The 16,884-nt window shown below is 52.7% G+C and overlaps 2 protein-coding genes across 4 annotated transcripts in view; both read left to right on the top strand.

Annotated features, from left to right (window-relative positions):
* The window catches only part of CCDC88C (coiled-coil domain containing 88C), a 145,745-nt gene extending 137,875 nt beyond the window's left edge, over window positions 1-7,870 (top strand). For both annotated transcript variants that reach the window (XM_054448673.2, XM_054448674.2), the window contains exons 28-30: window positions 258-326; window positions 1,336-1,625; window positions 5,547-7,870. In XM_054448673.2, coding sequence (XP_054304648.2) covers window positions 258-326; window positions 1,336-1,625; window positions 5,547-6,575 — 1,388 coding nt within the window. In that variant the 3' untranslated portion in view covers window positions 6,576-7,870. The remainder of the gene's footprint in view (window positions 1-257; window positions 327-1,335; window positions 1,626-5,546) is intronic.
* A 6,706-nt stretch (window positions 7,871-14,576) lies between these two features.
* Window positions 14,577-16,884, top strand: part of GPR68 (G protein-coupled receptor 68) — a 30,981-nt gene continuing 28,673 nt past the window's right edge. Inside the window, exon 1 of one of the 2 annotated variants that reach the window (XM_063652005.1) lies at window positions 14,577-14,607. The gene's annotated coding sequence lies outside the window, so the exon portion shown is untranslated. The other variant, XM_054449255.2, reaches the window with a different exon arrangement.

Genomic DNA, 16,884 nt, shown 5'->3' with positions numbered 1-16,884 from the left:
ACAGCCCCAGGCCTCATAAATGTAGATAAGCAGAGTTATCATCTGTTGATGGCTACTTGTGCTGTGCCCAGCACTCCGTTGGTGAAGCGAGGCTTCCTCACTGGAGTGCAGAGGGAGTCCCAGAGTTCCTCCTTCCTGAGAGCGTTGGGCTTAGCTTTGGCACAGGATTGTTTTAGTGCATAGTTTTTCTCAGATGGCTAATCTGGGATATACCTGGTCATTGTTTTTTTAATTTTAACACTGCCATTTCCTTTCAGTGTCGCGGCCAAGTAGCTTAGAGAGCAGTAGAAACACATCCAGCAACAGCTCACCTCTTAACCTAAAAGGTAAGTCTTGTGCTTCTGTGTACTTTTAAAAATTGATTTGGGCCAGGCACAGTGGCTCACGCCTATAATCAGCACTTTGGGAGGCCCAAGCAGGTGGATCGCTTGAGCCCAGGAGTTAGAAACCAGCCTGGGAAACATGGCGAAACTCCATCTTTACAAAAAATAAAAAACTAGCCAGGCATGGTGGCACATGCCTGTGGTCCCAGCTACTCAGGAGGCTGAGGTGGGAGGCTCGCTTGAGCCTGGGAGGTGAAGGTTGTAGTGGGCTGTGATCATGCTACTGCATTCCAGTCTGGAAAACAGAAATGAGACCCTATCTCAGGGAAAAAAAAAAGTGTATTTGGTGTTCGCTCTGGGCTCATATTATTATAAATTTTGAAATACATGACTAGGGGTTCCAAATGCATTCTGACGCATTCAGAGGACACACAGTCCAGTTTCAGGCACAGGCTGGGAGTTGGAATGGGTTGAGGTTCAGCTCCCTTCTCCCCCGAGCAGCACTGAGAATGCAGGCATGGCACAGGTCCCGAGACTCATTTACTTCATCTGAAGAATGGGGAGAGTAACCCTAGTTCCATTCTCCTGTGGCCACAGAACAAATGTGGAGGAGTTTGATTCTTGGAACATGTATGGTTTGTGTTAGGCACAGAATGTGGTCTTTCTTCATGAACCTTCCCTGTGCATTTAGCCCCTAGCACATAGCAGGTGCTGAATAAGCTTTGAATACGTGAATGAGCGAGCGCTGACAAGGGCAGTGCCTTACAGCCAGTAATAACTTAAACTTCAGCAGAAGCTTTCCACTTTTATCTCAAGCTATTTTGTTTTTAAAGCGAAAGTGAAATTCAAAAGGAGTCCAGACTTTCAGCCTGGTGGGAGGAAGCCCTGGGTTTTCGGGCAAGGGTTTTACTCTGATAGTTTGAAGTGGGCAAAGGCAGCACGAAGCCTCTAGAAGCCACCAGAGGGCTGCCAAGACTGATGAGGGTCCTCTGTCTCCTGCCCTGACACCCAGGCTCCTCCGAGCAGCTCCATGGCCGGTCCGAGAGCTTCAGCAGCGAAGACCTGATCCCCAGCAGGGACCTGGCCACTCTGCCCCGGGAGGCCAGCACACCGGGACGCAACGCCCTCGGCCGCCACGAGTACCCCTTGCCTTGGAACGGGCCTCTCCCACAGGAGGGTGCCCAGAAGAGGGGCACAGCCCCTCCGCACGTCGGAGTGCGGCCCTGCTCGGCCTCCCCCAGCAGTGAGATGGTCACCTTGGAGGAGTTCCTGGAGGAGAGCAACCGCAGCTCCCCCACCCATGTGAGTGATCTGGACGCAGACTTGGCCTGTCTCTCTTCCCTCTCTGTCTCTTCCTAGCTCAGGATCATAGCTGCAGAAAGGGATGGGGTAGGGGTGGCGTGGCCTAGGCACAGGACTGGCTTGGACATGAGAGGCTGACTAGAGCACTAGCTGGCAAGTCACCGCAAGCCAGCCGCCAGCCCCTGACCCTGGAGGCTGCTCTCCCCTGGGTCTGGGAAGTGAGCTGGCAGAGCTTGTGGCCGGCACCAAGGGCGCGTGGCCAGCACCTGACTTACAGGGCTAGGATCTCACACTGGGTTTCATGGCAGAGCTCTGAGTACCCGCTTCCCCTGCATTTTCTCCAGCAGGGGTTGGCAAACTTTTAAGGACCTTGAAAGGGCCAGAGAGGAATGATTTTAGGCTTTCTGGGCCTCACAGTCTCTGTTGTAGCTACTCAATTCTGCCACATTCGAGAAAGCAGACACTTGATCCTATGTCAATAGATGGACATGGCTGACATCCAATAAAGCTTTACTTATGGACACTGACATTTGAATTTCATATGATTTTCGCATGTTGTGAAATACATTTTTACAAAATTTCTTTTTGACCAATTAAAAATGTAGCAATTGGCCGGGTGCAGTGGCTCACGCCTGTAATCCCAGCCTTTGGGAGGCCAATGTGGGCAGATCACCTGAGTCCAGGAGTTTGAGACCAGCCTGGCCACCATCTCTACAAAAAATACACCCGTCTCTACAAAAGATAAGCAGAGTTGTAGAGACATCCGTCTCTACAAAAAATACAAAAATTAGCCGGGCATTGTGGCAGGCGCCTTTAATCCCAACTACTCGGGAGGCTGAGGCAGGAGAATCATTTGAAACCGGGAGGCAGAGGTTGCAGTGAGCTGAGATTGCACCACTGCACTCCATCATGAGCGACAGAGCGAGACTCTGTCTCAAGAAAAAATAAAATAAAAATAAAAATGTAGCAACTATTCTCACCTTACAGGATATACAAAAACAGGCGGCTAGCTGGATTTGGCCCCAGCTCTGCAGCTCCTCACCCTAAACACTGCCTGTTGACAACCTCCTGCCACCTCTGTAGGTCTTCGTTTAGCTTTTTTGAAGCTGCACATACATCTTTAAAGTGCTCTGAATTTTGTCACGTGAGCTGTTGGGTTACTGAGTGAAGTTCATTGTCCGCAATTGAGCCCTTTTGAGGATTCTTAAAACTTCAGGCTTTTTCAGTCTTTCCGTCTCATTCCCCTTAAAGAAATACATTTGGATTTTGTCTAGCTCTCTGGTAAACCCTGTGACCTGCATTACTAGGGCACAGTGACACAGAAAAGAAAGTGTGTGTTTGGTAGATATTTATTGAGCACCTACTGTCTTATGTTAAGCAGTATGCATGATGCCTGCTCTTGAAAAGCAAAGCAAACCAGTTCAGCAGCAGATTTTCTTTGCCTGCATGTGCTGTGCCCAGCCTTGCAGTTGACACGAGAGAAATATAAAACATGGCCCTGCCTTCCTTCATTTAAATATTTCTCTCTCCCAAGCACTTACTCTGTGCAAGGAGCTGGAGAAGCCAAAGCTGGAGAAAAACAAAGGAGGGCCTGCCCTCGAGAAGTTAGTGGTCTAATGTTGTGGTTCTCAAACTCAGGCGTGCGTTTGAATCGTCTGGGGGCCTTGCCAGACTGCAGAACCCATCCCCTGAGTTTCTGAATCAATGGGTCTGAGGTTGGGCTCGCTGAGAATTTGCATCTTTATAAATTCCAGATAATGGTCTTGTGGCTGGGTAGGCACCATGGTTTAAGAACCACTGGTCTAGGCCTGTCATCCCAGCACTTTGGGAGGCTGAGGTGGGTGGATCACTTGAGGTCAGGCGTTCGAGACCAGCCTGGCCAACATAGTGAAACCCCATCTCTACTAAAGATACAAAAATTAGCCGGGTCATGGTGGCAGATCCCTGTGATCCCAGCTACTCGGGAGGTTGAGGCAGGAGAATCTGTTGAACCTGAGAGGCTCAGGTTGCAGTGAACCGAGATTGTGCCACTGCACTCCAGCCTGGGCAACACAGTGAGACTCTGTCTCCAAAAAAAGAAAAAAGAACTGCTGGTCTAATGGACTGAAGAAGAACACTCCAGAAATTGGGGGGCTGGGGGGCCTACAGCTGGAAGGCTTTCCTTCTCAGTCTTTTTTTGTTATATGCCCCTTATGATGCTTTTCTTTCCCTTTGGAGATCTGGCAGGCAGGTCCTGAGCAAGGAGTGGGACCCCTCCCTGCTCAGCTCAGACTCGTCCTCACAGTCCCCATTCCCTATGCCCTGTACTGTTACCTTTCCATTTTTAGCGTAAATGAGACCAAAACAGTCTGGCTGTAGCAGTTTCTGTTGAAAGCTGATGGCTGGCATGCAGCGAGCCAGCCCCCTCTGTCTGCCTGGGATATTTAACCCCCTACCCCTGACACACCTGACTTCCCTCCTGGTACCCCTGACATACAAGGCCCCTAATGTACACAGGGGCTTCCCATTCCAGGGAAATGACAACCGTATGCCCACCGCGCCCCCACTCTCTGGGCGTCGATGATGCAGGGAGGGCGTGTCACAAGATGGGGCTCCCTGTGTGGCCAGGAAGGGTGGGTATCAAAGGCTCTGAGGTGTGCAGGGAGGAGTCTGGTGGAATGGAAAGCAGCTCTGGAGTAAGGCAGCCACAGGCTTTCATCTGGGTCTACCTCTCTCTGGACGCATGGCCTGCCAAACCTCCGTGACCTGTTTCTTTACCTTGACACAGCCTTTCAACAACCTTGCAAGGTCATTTTGAGAATTAAATGAGTTTCTTTGCAATTATACATGTGGTTCCCAGAACAGCACATGGCCCCACAGGTGATGAAAGGTACCTGTGGATATCATGGGTCTTACTGGACGCCCACCCAAGATGTGTAGTGTCAAACTACATAAAACAGCAGATGCATCTCTGTCCAGTGGCACCATGTCCAGATGTTTGTGTGGGACAGGAGTTGCTGGCAGGTGCAGATGGCTCCTGAGCTACCAACCCGCCTTCAGGCTGACACCTGCCGGCCTCTCATCCCCCATGAGCTGACTTCTCTTCCTCTTCATCCATGTCAGCCTCAGGAGAAGCTGTGCTTGCAGAAGGCTGCAGTTCCCTGAGGGGGCCATAGACCCTTGCCTCCGTGGTTCTGCCTATTCCCAAGGTGGTGGCAAATGACACCTGCTCCCGGGGCAGGGGAAGCACAGCCCAGGCGGCAGCTTAGCGGGGACAGCGTGGTGGCTGGGCCTTCCCGGTGTCTTCATTTCCCTGTGCAGCCCCACCATTCCCCCTTCTGGACCCTTGCGGACCCCATTTGTACCTCTCTGTCCCCCGCACCCTCTCTCTTTCTCGGGCCATTCTGCCTCTTCTCTTTCTCGGGCCCAGAGAGAGGTCTGAGTGGCAGTGAAGGTTCCGGCGTTTCAAGAGCTGCTCTTGTTCCTCTTGCTCTCGGTGGCGCAAGGTGAAGTCCTTATGATGTCCCGGGGTGACCGGGGAAGGAAGGCCCTGCTCACATCCGCCAGGGTTCTAGTTCCTGCTGTGCTCGGTGGAAACCAGACAGACTGAAGCAGTCGGCTGTAGTCGAGGTTTCTGGGAAACTTACTCACTTTGTAGGAAGTCATTTCCCTCTCTGGGTCCGTTTCCTTATCTGTAAAGTTAGGGGGCTGCCTGGGGGGAATCTGGGGTTCTCTCCTGGTGGTCCCATGCTGCCTCAGCCACCCTCACTGTCCTGCCCAGGGCTGGTGTGTGGCAGGGGCAGCACAGGTGCCTCGGGAAAGGCAGGCAGGAACTGCAGTCCCAGCCCCGTGGGCTGCTCGGGGGCGTCCTGGGCAGGAGGAGGCTCCGAGGACCCGCCCAACCCTCATGCCCACCTCCAACCTTCACTCTCTTCCCCGTAGGACACTCCCAGTTGCCGGGATGACCTGCTGAGCGACTACTTCCGAAAGGCCAGCGATCCCCCAGCCAGCGGAGGCCAACCAGGACCACCTGCCAAGAAAGAAGGGGCCAAGATGCTCACCAACTTTGTGGCCCCCACCGTCAAAATGGCCGCCCCCACCTCGGAGGGGAGGCTGCTGAAGCCCGGGCAGTACGTAAAGCCAAACTTCAGACTGACTGAGGCCGAGGCCCCACCCAGCGTGGCCCCGAGACAGGCCCAGCCTCCCCAGAGCCTGTCTCTGGGCAGACCCCGGCAGGGTCCGGTGCCCCCCGCTTCCCATGCACCTGCCAGCCGCAGTGCCTCCTTGAGCCGGGCCTTCAGCCTGGCCTCAGCTGACCTTCTCCGGGCCAGCGGGCCAGAGGCCTGTAAACAGGAGTCCCCTCAGAAGCTGGGGGCTTCTGAGGCCTTAGGGGGCAGAGAGACAGGCAGCCACACCTTGCAAAGCCCCGCACCCCCAAGCTCCCACAGCCTGGCCCGGGAGCGGACCCCACTTGTGGGAAAGGCTGGCAGCTCCTGTCAGGGCCCAGGTCCCCGCAGCCGGCCGCTGGACACGAGGCGCTTCTCCCTGGCTCCTCCAAAGGAGGAGAGGCTGGCTCCCCTGCATCAGTCTGCCACAGCCCCCGCCATTGCCACTGCAGGTGCTGGTGCTGCTGCTGCTGGCAGTGGCAGCAACTCCCAGCTCCCGCACTTCTCACCTGCTGCAGCCCCGGCTGCCAGGACCAAGCCCAAGGCGCCCCCACGCTCAGGGGAGGTGGCCACCATCGCCCCTGTCCGGGCAGGGCTCAGCCTCTCAGAGGGAGACGGGGTCCCGGGGCAGGGCTGCAGTGAGGGGCTCCCGGCCAAGAGCCCAGGTCGGTCTCCTGATTTGGCTCCCCACCCCAGCCGGGGCCCCGAGGACTGCAGTCGAGGGAGCGTCTCAAAGAGCAGTCCAGCCTCCCCGGAGCCCGGCGGGGACCCGCAGACCGTGTGGTATGAGTACGGCTGCGTGTGACTGTCTCGTGGTTGAGCTTGCAAACCTGAAAAGTACTGACGCGCCTTCCGACTCACGGCCTTTTCTCCTGCTTGCCTGCGGTGCCAGGAAAGGGTTTGGAATGAGGAAAGGGGTTCCCACGCATTTCTGCTGTTTGTTCTGTGAATGGAAACACTGTGCCAAGCCCCGAGAGGATTACGCTTCCAGGTGTGTAACGTGTCTTCTGTGTCTGCCGCTTCCAGCAGCTGATATCTTTGGAACAAATCCACGTCAGCATGGGGACCAATTAGGATGCAATGACAAACTGACTTCCCCCAAAGCAGACACTACTCCAGTATGTCCCAGTAGAACACTCATTTGCAATGTGTTGAGCTCCGTTAAGCACACACACACTCACACAACAGGCTCACGAGGCTCAGGCCTGGCGGGTCGAAAAGCCCACTCCCTCTCCCAAAGGCCACTGGATCCCAGGAGAAGCCCAGACTGGCGATACTACAAAGGTCTCCAGGGCCTGGCAGACCTCAGAGTCAGGCCTGCTGTGAAAAAGTGAGAGTGCTGCTGTTCATTCCTGGGGTTCCAAGCACTTCCCTTTACCCCAGGACCCACGGCAGCCTGCAGGGCAGCTGGCGGTGGCCTTGGCCATTTGCCCCCAGCCTCCAGCTGGCTCCTGAGCTGTGCACCAGGGGGTTTGGGGACCACACAGGCACCTGCCTTCCTAGATTTCCCTGGCTCACTTTTCTGCAAACACTGGATCTGCCAGGCCTGGGGATTGGGGGGCAGGACAGAGGCCCCCATCCAGCCCCCTCCAGGCCAGTGTGCACAGTGCACTGAGGAGCACCTGCACAGAGCGAGGTGCAAGCTCGATGTGTAACCTGGCTGCGGCACCCGACATCCCCGGTCTCGGGGTGTTGATTTATTTCTGAATAACTTTTTGGGTATAGAAACCAATTTTTTTTTAATATATGACATGTATATGTACACACTCATGTGAAATATGTATACTTTGGGGGGATCTATTTATGTTCCAGTGGGAGTCACTCTCTTCTGTCGGGAATCTTATCTGCTGCTTTGTGTCTTTGGTCAGATTCCTGACAATTTAGTTTCCTGTTGTAAAGGTGCTTTTCCTGGGGTGAACTAAACCTATTGATTTTTTTTTTAAGATTTTTTTTTCCTTTTGATTTAATATACTGAGAAAGAAATGGGAGACTTTTGAATGTTAACAAGATCCATTTTAGGAGTGTTTGGGGTTGTGTATTAAAAAATAGCCATTCGTTCTGGAACTCAAGGACAGGATTGTAATAAAATGGAATGGAACCGAAGTGCGTTCTGGCTTTCCTCACTGCACATTTTTAGCATTGGGTGGGCCCCTGGGGACTTGGGGCTCCCTGCCCCTCCCTCTGCGCCCCTCCCTCTGCACCCCTTCCTCTGCGCCCCTCCACCCCTCCCTCCACGCCTCTCCACCCCTCCCTCCCTCCCTCTGCGCCCCTCCACCCCTCCCTCCACGCCTCTCCACCCCTCCCTCCCTCCCTCTGTGCCCCTCCACCCCTCCCTCTGCACCCCTCCCCATGCGCCCCTCCCCCTGCGCCCTTCCCCCGCGCCCCTCCCCGTGCACCCCGGGGACCCTTCCTCCACAGTTGGAATCCACCACTTTCCTTGCCACTAGGTGGGGGAAGCTGTTAACACGTGCAACCAGAGACAGATGTGAAGGACAAAGATTTCCTGTAAGGTGACAGCTTTCCACCCCTCCGCAGGTGTGTTTAAGTTGGCATCAATTGAATCCTATTTTATTTGTTTTTCTAATGGATCACCACCACCACAGGGGGCATGCAATGGGCTGGAGACCAGTCTGGGCAACATAGCAAGACATTGTCTACAAAAGAGAGAAAAACTAGCCAGGTGTGGTGGTGTATACCTGCAGTCCCAGCTACTTGGGAGGCTGAAGACAGAGGATCCCTTAAGCCCAGGGATGTTGAGGCTGCAGTGAGCAGTGATGGTGCCACTGCACTCTAGCCTGGGAGACAGTGAGGCCCTGTCTCAAAAAAAATAATAAAATAGCGGGGTGTGGTGGTGTGCACCTGTAGTACCAGCCACTAGGGAGGCTGAGGCGGGAGGATCACTTGAGCCCCAGCAGTCGAGGCTGCAGTGAACCAGGACTTGTGCCTCTGCACTCCAGCCTGGGTGACACAGCAAGACCCCATCTCAAAAATAGTTGAAGAATCCCATTTTGCTATGGCGTTCGTCTCATGTCGTGACAGGAGCTCAGCCTGAAGGGGCTCCTTATGATTTTCCCAAGGCTACTCAACCAGTAAATGCTGGATCTGGAATGTGGACCTTAGGGGCCGAAGATACTGAAATCGGATGCATGGTGGGGAGGAGGAAGAGAGGGAAGGAGGAGGCATGAAAATGGCCACGCCTGACCAAGGTTCTTCTGATGTTTTTCTGTCCAGCTGCCACCTCAGTGTCTCCTTCCTTCCCACCAAGCCTATTTTTTGGCTCTCTCCTCTTGCCTCCTTGCCCGTTCTCCCCGAGGCTCTGCAATCTGTCCTTGTATCTGGCCACTCCGCAGAAACTGCCATCCATGCTGTTTTGAGCCAGACTGAGCGGTGGCCACCCGCAGTCTTCATCCTGTGTGGCCTTTGCAATACTTGACAGCTGACCAGGCACTTCTTGGCACCCTTAGCCTCTGCTGCACGCTTCTTTGTCCCTCTGGGACAGCTCTGTGCTGCCTGCTCCTTCGTCCCTTCATTCATCCCTCCCGAGGACATCAGGGCTGCGGGCAGAGCCCTGGATTCTGCCTCCACCACTCTCCTGTCATGCATTCCCCCTTCAGGCCTGACCCTACCCTCCCTACAAAGGGAGCGCTTGTGGAGGTGACCTCCAGCCCAGCATCTCCCGACCTTCAGGCCGGGACTGCTGCTCTCATCAACCCAGCTCCCCTGTTCCCAGGACCATCTCTGCAGCCTCGGGAGCCTGAGATTCGAGCTGGCTCGAATCTCCTTTCCTCACATCCCACATTTCACAGGTCACATCCTGGACCTGAGGGTGGGGCAGGAATCTGGGCTGCTCCCCTCTGCCGGCTGTCTCTGCCCTAGGTCACACCCTCCAGCCGACTGGTCCCGCTGCCTCAGGCTCTCCCCCTACTCCTCCATCCACTCCAGCTGGCTTTTGGTCCCATTGGTCCCGCGGGAGAGCTCCTGCCAAGGTCGCTAATCCAGAGGCAACTTCTCAGCCCTCGTCACTTCTCAGGAGGTGCCCTGACTCGGGGGACCTTCCTATTTAGAACACTCCCCGCCACATTGGCCACACTTGTGAGCAGCGCAAGGTCAGGCATAACCAGGTCCACACACTTGTGTGTCTTTCCACAAGGTCAGACTTTTATTGACGCTGTTTCTTTTCTTTCTTTCTTTCTTTCTTTTTTTTTTTTTTTTTTTTTGAGACAGAGTTTCGCTTTTGTTACCCAGGCTGGAGTGCAATGGCGCAGTCTCAGCTCACTGCATCCTCCACCTCCCGGGTTCAAGCAATTCTCCTGCCTCAGCCTCCTGAGTAGCTGGGATTACAGGTGCCCACCACCATGCCTGGCTAATTTTTGTATTTTTAGTAGAGATGGGGTTTCACCATTTTGGCCAGGATGGTCTCGATCTCCTGACTTCAGGTGATCTGCCCACCTCGGCCTCCCAAAGTGCTAGGATTACAGACGTGAGCCACCGCGCCTGGCCTCTTTTATTTTTAAATGTACAATAATTGACTGTAGTCATCCTCTTGTGCTATCAAATACTAGGTCTTATTCTATCTAACTATATGTTTGTTCCCGTTAACCGTCCTCACTCCCCTCCCACCCCATTACCCTGCCGAGCCTCTGGTAACCATCCTTCTACTCTCAACCTCCATGAGTTCAGTTGTTTTCATTGTTAGCTCCCTCAAATAAGTAAGGACACGTGAAGTTTCTCTTTCTGTGCCCGGCTTATTTCACTTAACATAATGAGCTCCAGTTCCATCCATGTTGCAAATGACAGCATCTCATTCTTTTTTATGGCTGAGTAGTACTCCGTTGTGTATATGTGCCACATTTTCTTCATTCATCTGTTGATGGACACTTTGGTTGCTTCCACATCTTGGCTGTTGTAAATAGCAGAGTCACTGATGTGGGCAGAGCCTTCGGTGGGAGATGCTGGGTGCTGATCACGAGTGACAGCAAGATGGTGTCAGTTGGGACGGCCGTTTCAAGCTGCTGAAGCCTTTCTTCTTTTATAGTCACAGAGTCTTCTGGTGAGGACTGATAGTGGAGAGTGTGCTTGGTTATGTCCTTATCTGGCTGGATGCAGTCTTTACTGATCAGGTAAAACATGCGGTCCCTGTTGGCGAAGTGCCATATTAAATGTAAGATGGAGTCTTTTTCTAAGATGGAGTTACTTATGTCGAAGGTGCTCTATACACACACCCAGCCCTTTGCAGACTAGGTCCTCTCTACAGGCTCCCCTCAAGGCACACCCAGCCCCCTGACCATACTTCATCAAGCCCAGGCATACCCACAACTTTAATTACCACCTATTCCCAGAAGGCCCAAACTTGTATCTCCAGCCCCCACCTCTCCTCCAAAACTCCAGATCTGGATTTCCAACTTGCATGTCCCAAACGCACCTCAAATTCAACATGCCCAACACAGCTCACCATCCTCCCCCTCCAAAGCGAGGCCTCTTTGTATTCCCACCCCACCTCCCAACCTGCCCCATCCAGAGGATGCTGGCCTTCCCCTCATTCTCCCCCGTGTCCTGTTACTCCATCAGCTGCTTTCAATGCTAAGACCCTGCTCACCTCCACACCAATCCCAAGCCCCAGCCCCCTTTAGCAGTACCATGGGATCCTGTGGCTAAGAGAGCACCCTGGATCACGCCCCCTCCTGAGTTCCAGGGCCCCACCCTCTGCGTTGGTGTGGTGTGTGACCTGGTGGCTGGGAAATACCAAAGTTGCAGCTGGATATTCTTTTTTTTCCTTCTGAGACAGGGTCTTACGCTGTCCCTCAGGCTGGAGTACAGTAGTATCACTATGGCTCACTGCAACCTCAAGTGATCCTCCTGCCTCAGCCTCCTGAGTAGCTGGGACTACAGGCACATGCCACCATACCTGGCTAATTTTTTATTTTTTGTAGAGACAGGGTCTTGCTACATTGCCCAGGCTGGTCTCAAACTCCTGACCTCAAGTGATCCCTCGACCTTGGCCTCCCAAAGTGTCAGGATTACAGGCGTGAGCCACCACGCCTGGCCAGAGTTTGACTCTTTATTATCAGTAACAATTTATAAATAATAAAACGTGCAATAACAATTATTGTAAAATCCATACAACCAATTGATTCTTGCAGAAAGCTCATTGATTTTTTGCAGGTGTATTTGTATACAGCCAACTGAGGCTTGCAACTGACAAATGAGCGTAGCTCCAACACAAATATGGTTGATAATTTCTTATACGTTAACATGTAAAATGAAAGGGAAACAAGTCAAAGATCTATGTCAGAACTTCACTGAAAACATGAGTAACTTTGTTTAATCAAGTGGTAGTTTCTGAATGCTGAACAAATACTTCCTCAATTTTTTGTACTATTCCTATTATAATGGCTACAGATGCAACACACTTTTTTAAAAATTGAGATATAATTTACATACCATAATATTGACCCAAGACATCTTCTCTATTATTCTTAAGTCTAGAGACACTAGACAATGAAAAAAACATAAATCAAGCCCAAGTTTATAACATTTACCAGTTTCTGTGGTATAAGTACTCTCAGCATGGCCGGCGTCAAGCTGCCAGCACTGAACACATCACTTAACACGGAACTGATCTCAGTCTTTGAGATTAAAAAAATCTCAATTTTTTTTATTTATTTATTTTTTGAGATGGAGTCTCACTCTGTCGCCCAGGCTGGAGTACAGTGGCACGATCTCGGCTCACTGCAACCTCTGCCTCCTGGGTTCAAGCAATTCTCTGCTTCAGCCTCCCGAGTAGCTGGGATTACAGGTGCCCGCCACCACGCCAGGCTAATTTTTCTATTTTTAGTAGAGATGGGGTTTCACCATCTTGACTAGGCTGGTCTTGAACTCCTGACCTCATGATCCACCCGCCCCGGACTCCCAAAGTGCCAGGACTGTACAGTTGTGAGCCACTGCGCCTGGCCTCAATTTTTTAAAAATCGAGATATAATTTATATATCATAATATTCACCCAAGACATCTTCTCTATCATTCTTAACAGGTATACATGAGAGCCTTCAGAATAAAGACTAGACCCCCTCCAGTGAAGTCCAGAAACTTATATACTACCTCGAGGTTACAGACAGAATGGGGGCTGGGGTCCTGTCAGAACAGGTTATGGGAGAGGGAGAAGAATTCTGTTGAGGGATTATAAATGATTACTAGGGAGAATGATTGGATGGGGAACAGAAAGTAACTTGTAAAATTCTTTGGAATGTATATGATCCTTGGAAACAGTCACTGTCTCGAAAAAGGGTCTGTTCAGATGTGGTTACATTCTGGGTCTTCTTTGCTGTAAAGGGTAATGAGATAACAGGGGGCGAACAAGAACAACTGTTCTCCTTGGTGATTCAGTCCTTTCTTTTTGTAGATAGGGGGAAAGTTTCTTCCAGTTTATTGATCTCTAAGGGTGTTGAATTCAAAATACTCACTATACCAGGGAGCCATATTTTGGGGTGAAATATTTTGGGATTTCCTTCACCAGAAAGAGATGTACCTCATGATATAATATCACCACCATACAGATACAATAGGTGTAACCTGAAAGCATGGGTAAAAGTAAAATAATTAGGAAGTGGGGAGTCTTGAGTGTTACCTTTGCTTTTCATGTAAGTTACTTGATGGTAGGTTTACATAAGTTAATTGTTAATGATGGCTGTGCTGAACAACTGGCTTGCACAATTCCTGGAAATTCACAGATGTGCTTTCACAAGCCAGCACAGGTCCGCTCGGCACAGGGAGCACCACCTCTTAGGGATGGGCTGCAGGAGAAGAGTCTGAATAATTGAGCAGAAGTAACCAAAGGTGAAGAAGGAACGAGAAGAGAAGAAAAGCTGGGGGCTTTGCGGAGCTCACCGTCCTAAGGTGCACGCAGCTATGCCAGCGGCTGGCTGTCTCCTAGGCCATTTCCCTCTCATTTCTGCCTTCCCAGCCCTAGGAAAGGCCTCAGAGAGAGGGGTACCAGGCGTGCAGGATGGTCACAGGGATCCGATTCCAAAGGTCTGCTGAGGCAGGCCCAGTGGCAGGCGCAGAGCAGAATAACCCAGCCGCCTCAGACTCCGCTGCCCCCAAACTCAGCCCTGGAAGAGCCTAGGTTTGAGAGACGTGGTCTTCCCGCGCAAGGCACAGAGAATGGCCACTCGGGCTTGTCTGGAGGCTGGGAAACTCTGTCCCGGCTTCTCCCTCACCTTCCACCCTCCCTCCTTGCCCTTCTCCAGAGACAGCAGAAAGAGTCCACCCGGGGAATGACAGACCCCAGGCCCGGGGGCAAGCCCGTCACCTCTCCATCCGTATGTGGTACAATGGTCTCCACCGGGCAGAGTCCGTAGCCCGAAGTCAAGCGCAGCAATGTCCCCTCTCCAAGCTCCGGCCTTTTGGCCCAGCCCCACGAAGTTGGGTTCATCGTGTCCCATCTGAGAGCAGAGGCAGAACCAGCTACCTGCTCCCCATCTCCCCTCCCACAAAGAGACCACAAATAGATAGGGGCAGGGATCCAGCCAGCCTGGCTGCAGGGAGGGAAACCTGGGCCCCTCGAGCCCCGGGGGGAGGGAGGTGCCCTAGGAGCTGTCCTGGGAGCCGCACCCTCCCCAGGCCGGTGGGGGGTGCAGGTGCCCTGGTGTCCGGCGGGGCCTGGACTCTGTCCCCGTGGCAGGGTGGGCGGCGGAGCCTCCGCCTCCCGCCCGGGGACCCCGCACGGCGAGCTCCGCGCCGGTCCCGCCACGCCCCGCAGGCGCAGTCCCCGCGGCCACTCCCTCCCGCGGGCTCAGCCGAACTGCGGCCGCGCTTCCTGCACTCGGGACCCGACAGAGGTGAGTGCGCCGGGCGGCCGGGGCGAGGGTTGACGGCGGCGCCAGCGCGGGGACGCACCCGGGAACGGCTGACCTTCAGCGAGGCCGGCTCCCCGCCAGCTACTGGGGCGGAAAATTCAAATCCCATCTGTGGAATAAAGGCCTTCGGGGGAAGTGGAGCAGGAGAAGGACTGGGGTAGGTCTCTGTGCTAGGATAGGATACAAATGGATGGGGCTCTTGGGGCCCAGGGACTTCCCACCCTGAGGGTGTCATGGAGTGGTGTCTGGGGGGACGCGAGGCCAGAGGGGCTCTCTTGCCCAGGGTTCCTGGAGTGGGGGCAGATCTCAAAAGTCCAGCACTGTCCAGACCCGCTGAGGACATGACCTTTCATAGGTCAGCTGCAGCTGAGGCACCGAGAGGAACACTACGGGAGGAGTCCAAGGACCCGGGCCCAAGCTGGAGGTCTGGGCTCCGTGGCATCTCTTAAAGCTGGGGAAATGCTATTCCACCCCGGCCCAGAGAGAGGAGAGAGGGGAGAGGAGGAAGGAGAGGCACACTAATATTTACTGAATGCCCGCCTGGTGCCAGGTACTTCTCACACATTATTTTATTTAACTGCCTCGTTTTATCCTTCCATCTATTCCCTCATCCATTTATTCAGCAAAACGGGCACTCTGCTGGGCTTTGGCCTGAGCTGGAGGGAGCTGGTCACTGCCCATGTAATTCACACTCTACATGGAAGACAGACTATAATTCAGAGTGACCGCACTCGACATGGGAGACAGACTGTAATTCAGAGTGACGGGTGGGAGGTTTGCACTGCTTCTCCTTCTTGCCCAAGATGATCAAAATCAAACTAAGTGACCCCCAGCAATACACCCCTGGACCAATGAGCCCCCACTATCAACATTCAAGGGCCCCTTCTGTATCCACAGCATCATACACACCAGTCACTGAGAGAAGTCCTAGGATACCTCTTAGTCACTTTTGCGTTTCAGTTCAGAATCACCTCTTCCAGGAAGACTTCCCTGACTTCCCGCCCTCCAGACCAGGTGCTTTTTACTTTGGCTCCTGAGGCGTGGCTCCTCCCTGCCCATTATCCTCCAATCATAGCTGTTATCAGAATGTTGTTCTTGCTGTATTCATCCTGGTTTTCCCTTCTAACCAGTTTCAAAAAATCTCAGCCCCCTCAAGTTCCATGTCTAGTATATACATAATGTTTTTATTTGAATATTTTACCTTGGGAGCTGGATTACCGTGGGACCTCCACTCAAAAAATGGAAACACGAAACTTATGTCTTACCACCACTATTTTCAGATTCCATCTGTGCTCCTCAACTTCCTGGGCAGAGTTCATCATTTCCAGGCCCCTGTGGTACAAATTCTGTTACCTCTGATTGACCCCTGGGGCTCCTGACTGAGGAGAGAGAGCAGATAGACCCACCTTCTAAAGAAAGTAGCCCCACTTCCAGCTCTCGAAGACTCTCAGCCTCCAAGTGCTCTTCCTCTAACCTCAGTTCCTACTCCCCACCCCGCCCCTCCCCGCTGCCCCTTACTGACAGTGTGTGTTGGGGGGTAGAGATTGCGAGGTGGAGGGGGCTGCTGTTGGTGGAAGTCCTGATTAGGGAGTGGAGTCAGGCCCCACCACTAAAGAGGATCTGGACCCAGTGGTCAATTCCAAGGCAAGGGGGAAAATCCCACTTTTGGTTCTATTACACAAATATATTATTTTTTAAAAAAAATTATAATCTACTTCCAGAAATAGAAAATCAGTACCTCTTGCCACAAAAGGAAGGTAATTAAACAAATAAAAGCAAGGGACTAGGCAGCAGTGTTATTAAACTTTAGCACCTGTGAACATACCTGAGGCCTGCTCTCTAGGCTAAAAAAGGAGATGAGCAAGAATGAGAGTGGTGTTAAAGGCATACTAGCACCCACGTGAGGCTTTCTCCTTAGTGTAATAAGACAGATTAAGAAAGGATTGGGGCCAGGTGTGGTGGCTCACGCCTGTAATCCCAGTTTTGGGATTACTCCCATTTTGGGAGGCCGAGGCAGGAGGATCACTTGAGGTCAGGAGTTCGAGACCAGCCTGACCAACATGGTGAAACCCTGTCTTTACTAAAAATACAAAATTAGCTGGGCGTGGTGGTACATGCCTGTAATCCAGCTACTCGGGAGGCTGAGGCAAGAGAATTGATTGAACCCGGGAGGCAGAGGTTGTGGTGAGCCAAGATCATGCCATTGCACTCCAGCCTGGGCAACAAGAGCAAAACTCCACCTCAAAAAAAAAAAAAAAA

This window comes from Pongo pygmaeus, chromosome 15 (genome assembly GCF_028885625.2).
Source record: "Pongo pygmaeus isolate AG05252 chromosome 15, NHGRI_mPonPyg2-v2.0_pri, whole genome shotgun sequence".
Lineage (NCBI taxonomy): Eukaryota > Metazoa > Chordata > Mammalia > Primates > Hominidae > Pongo > Pongo pygmaeus.
This window is presented reverse-complemented; position numbering and strand designations above follow the sequence as displayed.